We start from the raw sequence: 9,477 nt of genomic DNA, 5'->3' as shown, positions 1-9,477 counted from the left end.
TCAGATGCAAAACATTTCAGAAACCGTATGTATCAAATACGATACATTTGGCATTATAGGGTTAAATATTGATTTGTTGTTGGCTTTATTTTTTGCTTTACCTTCCTTATCTAATAAAGAAAAAATCCTTAGCAGGTGTTTGATAATAGATACTAAACTAACTGACCTTTTTTTTTTTATAGGAAAAACATTGAAATTATTTTAGACTCTTATGCGCTAGTTCAGGTTGGTTCATCATTAGGGATCTAAAACTGATACATTCAGACTTGAAGTTGTAACGTGACAAAAATTATGACCCTACACTTGTAATAGATTTTATCCTGTCCTTTAATGTTAATGATTTTTGTTTCAAGCCACTGATGCTATGACTAAATGATTCTCCTGATAATATCTACAGTCTCTTTCACCATCCGGACTTGCTGCTGTCACCCAGTAAAGGCAAAGTAGAACCAGACGTCACCAGAAGGAGATCCCCTTCTTCCCTGTCTGACCAGCTGAATGGCAGCAGAAAATCAAATGTTCACAAGAGATCTTCTTATCCTGTAAATGATCAGTCGTCTGGAAGTGTGAGTTCTGTGGAGGGGTCTTCAGCCGGCGGCAGCTGGAGGTAGGGCTTTAGAGTCAGGACCGATCGTTTAAATCTCTATAAGGATGAACAGCTCACTGAGTTTCTGGTTTTGCAGGTGTGCGTCTCCACCTGAGTGCGAGCAAACCCTGCATCAGACCAGGCATCAGGAGCTGAGCGGCGGCGTGAAGGAGGTCGGTCGGCGAGAAGGATCCAGCCCCCTGACGCCCATGATGAGGGCCCTGATAGAGCTGGAAGAAACTAAAGCCACAGAGACCCGCGCCCCTTGTAAGCAACCATTGTTTCCAAGAAGGTCTTTCTCAAAATGTCCTCTTTTCAAAATGAAAACAAATAACTGCCTTCATTAGCTACAGAGGAAGATGGTAGAAGTTTGTCCTTTCTGCTTCTTCTGGTCTTTTTTTTTTTCCTCTATTCCCTCCTGTATGTGATTTGTAGAATGATGCACAAACCACAGCAGCTGCCACATATTGCAAACACTGCCACCTTGTGGTTGAACAATGCCAAAACAAGACGAGATTTTATTTTGAAATCGAATTCGCTCACTTTGTTTGGCAAACAGCTGGAGACATAGAGGCTCTTTTTAAATTGAACAACCATAAACCTCAAGGTATTTTACTAGAGTTCTATGCAATAGGATCTTTTCAAACCTTTTAAAAAATTATAAACCAGAAAAGTGTGGCTTGTATTGATGATTAAACAGCATTTAATCTGATATCCCTTTAATGCAACTAGTTTAGAAGTTACCTAATTGCTAAATAGATTGAGTAAATGTTATTCTATTGATTCAGAAGCTTTTCAGGGATAATCATCCATTAAAAAAAAAAAAAAAACTTTTGAGGAGCTGCAGAGATCCTCAGATCAGGTTGTTGTATCAAATCTATATAAAATAAAAGAGTCGGAGTATTTTCTAGGGCTGAAACAGTTAATTTGATTAACTATGATTAATCGATTATTGAAATAATCGTCAACTATTTTAATAATTGATTAATCGGTAACTAAAGTGCGAGAGTGAGAGACTCTATAACATTTCTTTAGCTGACAGAGCGACCCACTTAGAGCAGTAATTACAGTAAAATTGTAAAAAAAAATAATAATAAAAATGTTTATATTTAAGATTAAAAAAAAAGTTTTTTGTTTGTCAATATGCTCTATCCTGAACCCCTCAAGTGGAAAAGATTTACTTTCACCTGGTTTAATTTAATAAAAAATCTTCTTTAAGGAACCTTTGGCTATCCGATTATTAGTCAATTAATCAAAAAAATAACTGACAGATTACTCAATTTGCTAAATAATCATTAGTTACAGCCCTGGTATTTTCCCTGGATTTAACCAAGCAAGACAATTTGCAAATGATAAAAAATCCACTTCATTAAAATATTTTAAGTCCTTCATGTCTTATTATCTTGTTTTAGGGACATAAATACTTCTTGACAGTTTATATTGTATACCTTAAATTAAAGACACACAAGTTTTGTCTTTTCACTCCACCAAACAAGTTATGAGTGAAATTGAAAAGAAAGTTTAGTTTGCTACAAACAAGCTGGGGGATTGGACCTAAATGCACAAATGCTTCATGTTGGAAAGCTAACACTCAACAGCAGTACATGGTGGAGGCAGGTTCATGCTGTGGTGATGCTTCTCTGAGTTCATCAGAAGGAAGATGTTTAGATCCAAGCATGTTCTTGTGTTCCAACAGTCTAAATTGTACATCAGTCGGCCATTTTTACTTTGGTTAAGCTAAAAACAAGTCACAAAGGCCACATAGACATTTAACACAAAATGGCTTATTTGTATTGTCTGCTATAGGAGCAGTAAGACTTTATTTAAATAAAAAAAAAAAATGCATCCAAATTTCACTTAAAATGTAACAAAAAATATTTTCTTCAATAAGATTTTTAGATCTTCCAGTAAATGACTTCGAGGTTTCAGGTTGTTTTTATTGTGCCTGGCCAGCGGCACTAGCTGCAGCTAGCTGGACCTAGCTGCAGCTAGCTCCTCCGTCTGTTTCTCTGTCTCAGACATTACTGTCCTGTTCTCAATTCATTAGAACGCCAGTACGGACTTGTGTCCTCACCACCTTCTTGAGAAGAACACAGGAAAGCGTGGAATCGGGGATAGAAATGGGTCAATTGGAACAGAAGCATACTGATGATGTCACACATGCTCTGCTGGAGCTGCATCTCACCTAGTCTCTAGATAATAATAAATTCTTACCTTTTTTTATTTATTGGGGGAATAATAATGAAGAAAGTCCGATAAACACAAATCAACGGAACATTTAGCTAAATAAAACAAAAAAACTCTTCATCAGAGCCAGCAGTCCCTCACACATGGCTATGCTGAGAGAGGGCTGCTGCAGACGGGCTAGGATTAGACCTGGCTGCCGTTACCCACTGCTTGCCACAGTCCTCTCAACTTCGTTTTTTTTTTTTATTATGCATTAAATCAGTAAATTGGCCTTATAGTGATATAGTGAAGTATAATGTAAATGGCAACAGAAAAGACAACTTTTAACGTCTAACTCTGAGATCTGTGAGCGCTCCATTGAAAGCTGCTGCAGCAGTGCATGCTGGGACAGCTGTCAATCTCAATAACAGACAAGTCTGCTCTGATGCATGCTGGGTAAAGAGGGAGGGGTGAGAACAACATCCGCGGACTTTGTCCGTTCTCTGTCTGCTGTTCTTGTGAATTGGAACAGTACTAGGGCTGAAACTGATTACTTTTCACGAGTTCACGAGCGCATCAGAGCGCACAAGTACACATATTGAGAAAGGGCCTGTGTCTGCAGGGGTCGGGCTTCAGAGGACCACTGTTGGGTTTGTGGAGCGCAAAAACAAAGAGCCAATCCCCAAGCGACCCGAGCTGGCTCAGGACGAGACCGGGGTGAATCAAATTGGAGGAGCTGTTACGGGGGGCGAGAATCGGGGCCCAAGAAGTCGCAGCGGAGCTGAGAGGGCTGCAGCCCTGCTGAGAGCTCAGAGAAGTCTGTCACCTGAAGGCCACAGGTCGTCCTCACTGCCACCTGCTGCACACAGAAATGGACCTGCAGCTACAGCAAGTAAGTTTTAGCCGAATCTGATGCGTCTTAAAGGCTAATAAAAATATCTACGCTCCTTAACGATCTAACTGTAGATACCAGCTAAGCCTGTTAGCACAAGGTTATCATGGCAAACATTAGCTTATACGTTAAATGCTGACTTCAATCATCTTTTTCCTCCCTATGCAGCCAAGAGGGAAACGTTACTCATGCCACTGTCTGCCAAGTCCAGCCCTAAACGCTGCCCCTCTGAGAACTACTCCACTGCTTTCGGCCACATGATGCCCAGAGAGGAGCACCTTCTCCAAAGGTGAGAGAGCAAAAACCCACCTTTAACAGAGAGAGGGGAAAACACACATTAGCTGTAGTTGTTTCTTATATTAAAGCTGATTTTTACACCTAACCACAGGCCCGACAGAAACGTCGACAAGAGACGTCATTCATTCCACAGCGGCGGCTCCAGGAAGAGACTCCAGTTTACATCACTGGAAGATAAAGGTATCACAGAGAAGCTCAGACAATGTTAAAAATTGATCCAACCCTCTCAGAAATAAAAAGACTCTAAGAAAAAGACATTTTCTCCTTACATTATTGAACACTGCTATGCTTTTTCTACATTAAAACCTTGAAACTGTCATGTTAACGCTGCTAATCCCAGGAATGTCAGATTTTCCTGAAGCCCCCCTCCCCTCTGCAAGCTTGTATTCACTCCCCTTTGCTAACAGTCACTGCTGTAATGCAAACAACCTGTGATACTAACAGCCCCCGTACATGAGATCTGAGAAAGAATGAAACAAACCAGCATGAGAACAATAACGTGTTCCAGGCACCTTTCTTCATCACCTCCCTGTGCATCATTTTTGCAGTGATATAAAAGTCGTGTTTAAATATTTTATTTAGGCAAACCCGTTAACCACCAGCTTTCACTCAGGACCTGGTTTCTGAAGAGGCTTTTAAGTGATAAAACAAAAAGGTAACTTGCCCTATAAAGGGTTAAACTCCTCTCCCAACAACAACATGTTTTCAGATTCTGGATAAACATGAAAGGTTGAGAAGTTTGTCCCCTTTCAGCTACTCTGATCAAAATAGCAACTCAACATGGCGTCTCCCGTTGGATGCACCGCACCTTATGTTCAGTATTTATAAACTACTAATTCTAAACTATAAAAAGCCTTTATTTTGGTGCAATGTTATTAGACATTTACAGAATACCTAATAGAAGAAAATAATAGAAACAACCCTTTATTGTCCCACAATGGGGAAATTCTGCTGTTACAGCAGCAAAAAGATTACAGAAAAAATTGTCACACAAATGTGGACCTTAGAAAAATGTATAAGAATAACATAATAGTGAAGAGTTAAAAATAGAAAAAATAAATACTGTACTGTAAAGTGTTTCAACAATATAAAACTGTGCACCTGGAGAATAAATAATCAATATACAGCTATGGACATTTTTACAGTAATATTTGAAAATAGCAGCAACATCAGAGATGTGCAGCATGTTATTTAACTGATGTGGATTTAGGAAGCTGAGACAGAGCCATTTCTTGCTAGAAAAAGGTTTCAAATGTACCTAACGTCCTCAGATGGAGAGATAGAGCTCTGACTGAGCAAAGCTGAGTGCAGACTTTTACACATCAACTGCCACTACAAACACTCTCTTCCTTGGAACTATTCCACCCCTACATAAAGAACTTTCTCACTCGTGAACATTTGGTTATTCCCAAGAAAAAAAAACACTTCAATTAATCAAGGACATAAAATTTAGCCAGGTAAACACTCAGAACAGGTCTCCCGCTCACGGCATGAATGAGGCTGTGTGAACTTATTCTTATCTCTCATGACCCTTGCTTCACCCTTGTCTAGAGTAGGGAGGAGTAGTAGAGTCATCCCCAATCTTAACTCCATAACTTAATTCCCGCATACAGACTGGTACAATACTTCTAAACAATCACCCCTATTTAGGCAGATAAAAGGCACACTCAAAATATTGTTCTCATAAATAAGCCAATGAAAAATATGCTTCCACACTGACTAAGATAGAAACTGCAAAATCATAATGAATGTGACAAGTTATTGAGGGAACAGTGATGGTTATAAAGTTTTCCAGCTGCTGGGAGGAAGGATCTGTGATAACGCTCCCTGGTGCATTTAAGGTGCAGCAGTCTGTCACTGAAGGAGCTCTCCAGTTCAGCAACAGCTACTTGACTTATGTTGAGAGAGAAAAAGTGATAGAGGAGACAAAGAGATAGAGAATATCCCCAGTGGGGGTAAGTATTGGCATGGGTTTTGCGATACATTACATGTCACAATACTTGAGTCACAATACGACATTATCACTATATTGCAATATCACCATATATTGCGATATTTTTCTGCTACCTCTGTATATGTTCATCAGATATTTAATTCGTTCATTCTTGTTGCTCTCGGTTTGAGTCAGTCCACATCTTCCGCTGTGACTGCCCCAATTACAGATATAGCACTGCGCCGCACAGCAATAGGGCACCACAGCGCCATCTACCAGAGTGGCGGTGCAAAGGTAGCCCATTTTCGCTCAGTTTTAGGTAAACGTGTTCTACTTTAGAAACAATCAATGATAGGAACTAAAACATTGATATTATATCAGGCAGCTAAAAATCACGATATATTGCTAAAACAATTTGTTTTCCACACCCCTAGCAACCAGGTACTAGATATAAGCTGGCAAATTTGTATAAAGCATGTTTGTAGGCCTGTTTGAGAAAGAAGAGTATGAATAACGTGGAGAACCACCCTGTCCTGCTGTGTGTTCTCTAAAAATATTTTTTTCATCTCAAAATCTTTACAGAGCTTATCCTAATCTCTATCACCTTAATCCATAATTTCCCCGTTGTGGGACAAAAAAGGGATTTTCTAATCTTTTCTATTCTATCATTTGTTTACGTCTGTAACTTTTCCTGACACAGAGGGATGAGTTCATTAATAACGATGTCCTCTTCCGTTCTCTCAGACCGACAGGTGCCAGAGGACTCAGGTCCAGCGGAGCCACCGGACAGAACCCCCCAGCTGGGCTGGGAGGAGCAGCCGGACCGGAGCGGCCCCGACCAGCAGGACTCCTCAGAGGACCTGGCTCTGCTGAGCCTGGACAGACCGCAGTCGCTGGCTGAAGCAGAGAGACTGTTTGATGAGCTGACGCAGGAGAAACAGCAGGTGTGTTTAAATGAATCTGTCACTAAGTAATTCCTTCCCATCTTTATGTCAGAAGGATCCAGTTTCCATCTTCCTAATCCTCAATCTGCTGGTTTTATAACAGCTTTACAGGGATTTTAATTCAGTCTGTCCTCTGCTCTTTGTTCTGATCTAATGAGCCCCACGATGTTGACTGCTTTATCTTTCTCTTTGTTGCATATGTGTTCAGATTGAGGCGGCTTTGAGCAGAATCCCTGCGGCCGGTGGCAGAGTGAGCCTCCAGACCCGATTAGATGAGGTAAAATAGCAGCAAACCGGAGGAAACTTGTCATAAACTGGTCATAAATCAGTTTATTAGGGTTTACATTTATATATATTTATATATATATTATTACATGTGTATGTACGTACATTGTGTTTTTTTTTCTAATTTTTTCCCAGATATTATATTTTCAATTTATTTATTTATTTTCTTCTTTCTTCATGTTGAGATTTACAAGTTGCATTTTTTTTAGATTGAGTTTAACCAACCCCCTTGGGGGTGGAAGTATTTTTATTCCCTGCAAAAACTAGCTAAAAATAAGTAGAAATGTCTTAAAATAAGTGTGTTTAACTTTAATTTGAGTTGGTATATAAGATGATCTGCCAATGAAATTAGTATTTTTACACTTAAAATAACATAATTAGATATCATAAACTTGAAATAAGATACTTCAGTTGTTTTTTTACTATTTCAAATGTAAATCGTTGGGCAAAAAGTTTCACCTGTTTAATTCAAGAAAAAAGGCAATTATTTTAAGAAAAATTTACTTACTTAGATTAACATTTTTTGTAGTGTCTGCATGAATGTCAACGGCATTTTATTGGTCAATGTGTGACCTTCTGTGTCGGGGTTTAATGAAGAGAATGGGATCTGTGAAACACAGTTTGAAAAAACAGAATGTTTAATAAAAAAAACAATAAAAAAATATATAAAAAAAAGTGTAAAAGAAAAGCATTAAAAAAAAAGCTAAACTTCAAAATATAAAAAATGTACTTTTTTTTTGAAAAAAAAAAATTTAAATGTATTTTTATATAAAATTTGTAAAAAAAAAAAATGTATTAATTAAGAGAAAAAAAAAAAAAAATTTGAAAGGAATAATCATGAGGCTGCACAGTGGGGCAGCAGGTAGCACTGCTGCCTTGCAGCAAGAAGCTTTCTGAGTTTGATTCCCAGCCCGGGGTCTTTCTGCATGGAGTTGGCATGTTCTCCCTGAGCAAGTGTGGGTTCTCTCCGGGTACCCCGGCTCCCTCCCAAAGTCCAAAACATGACTGTTAGGTTAATTGGCTTCTCTAAACTCTCCTTAGGTGTGAGTGTGAATGAATGGTTGTTTGTCCTGTTTGTCTCTGTGTTGCCCTGCGATGGACTGGCGACCTGTTCAGGGTGGACCCCGCCTCTCACCCGTAGACAGCTGGAGATAGGCACAAGCACCCCTCGTGACCCTACTTGTGATTAAGCATGTTTGAAAATGGATGGATGGCTGGAAAATTCATAAAAAACTTCAAATTTGTTATCAAACCTCCATTTACATAACAAGTTAATTCGCTCGCAACAAAAGAGAAACTAAAACCCTGCATAGATGTATGTTGTTTTACTCTCTGCTGTATAGCAGACTCTAACCTGCTTCCTTCCTTCTCCAGGTGGCCTTAGAGAAACGTCTGGAGAGGCTGAACCGGGAGCTGGGATCCATCCGAATGACTCTGAAGAGATTCCACATCCTCCGCACCTCTGCCCACATATAGCAGCGCCCGTCCTCGCCGTCTCCAGCGTCACCAACAGCACCGATTGTCCTCTGAATATTTGCCGTGCCATAATCTCTCATCTGTACATTGAACTTTCAACATGTTTTTATACGTACACCTGACCTTTACTCTGGGATATGTTTTTTTTTATATGTTGGGAAACTATTGTAACTTTTGGAGTATATTTTGTAGTAAAGCACAGATTTGTAAAGTCATTTACTTTTATAGTCACAGAAAAACAACAACATGAACTCGTTCTATCACTCAGAAGAAGAGATTTAGAGGTTAAGATGTGAAGACACATTTAACAAGACATTCACTAACAAAAATCACATTCACTTCTATTTTTTTTTCCATATTTGTTTAAATGTTATTTATTCATATTTTTTTTTACCTTTAAGAACATTTCCTGTTTTTTATTGTAAATTCGGGCCAAACCTCTTCCAACTTGAAGGAAATCATTGTTTACTTGAACCCAGGAGCCTTTTATGTGTTTCTTTTCTGAAAGGCTTAAATTTTCCTCAGCAGCATTTCACCCAGTGGGAGCTAAAGCAGCACGCAGACATTCCACGTTCGATTCTCCGTCTCATTCCGCGGCAGCAATGATTCTTGTGCATGGAGTTCGTCCATTTTTTCCATGTTGGTTTGCTACAAGACATGTTTTTCAGTGGACCTATAAAACAATTGCACAATAAAATTTTTATTTTTAAACTGGGGTTGTCTTATTATAGATTTATTATTCCTGTGAGCTCGTAATAATAAATGGCTGTGTCAAACGGTACAGATAATGCGTTCATAATGAATATTGATACAGGTGATGAGTCTTAAGAATGTCAACAACTATCAGTTTTTAAATATCTGTCATCATCCACCAGCCATCTTCCTCTTGTCCTCCTCC

General features: G+C 39.0%; 1 protein-coding gene across 1 annotated transcript in view; it reads left to right on the top strand.

The window, feature by feature from the left end:
- Nucleotides 1–9,264, top strand: part of mphosph9 (M-phase phosphoprotein 9) — a 33,112-nt gene extending 23,848 nt beyond the window's left edge. Inside the window, exons 17-24 of the mRNA XM_015376837.1 lie at nt 398–607; nt 684–853; nt 3,375–3,644; nt 3,813–3,933; nt 4,033–4,121; nt 6,619–6,818; nt 7,027–7,095; nt 8,478–9,264. Of these exons, the coding sequence (XP_015232323.1) occupies nt 398–607; nt 684–853; nt 3,375–3,644; nt 3,813–3,933; nt 4,033–4,121; nt 6,619–6,818; nt 7,027–7,095; nt 8,478–8,579 (1,231 nt within the window). The 3' untranslated portion in view covers nt 8,580–9,264. The remainder of the gene's footprint in view (nt 1–397; nt 608–683; nt 854–3,374; nt 3,645–3,812; nt 3,934–4,032; nt 4,122–6,618; nt 6,819–7,026; nt 7,096–8,477) is intronic.
- The last annotated feature ends 213 nt before the right edge of the window (nt 9,265–9,477 follow it).

This window comes from Cyprinodon variegatus, unplaced genomic scaffold, assembly GCF_000732505.1.
Source record: "Cyprinodon variegatus isolate N-32 unplaced genomic scaffold, C_variegatus-1.0 Scaffold142, whole genome shotgun sequence".
Taxonomy (NCBI): domain Eukaryota; kingdom Metazoa; phylum Chordata; class Actinopteri; order Cyprinodontiformes; family Cyprinodontidae; genus Cyprinodon; species Cyprinodon variegatus.
Note: the sequence above shows the minus strand (reverse complement) of the source record. Positions and strands in the feature narration are given on the sequence as shown.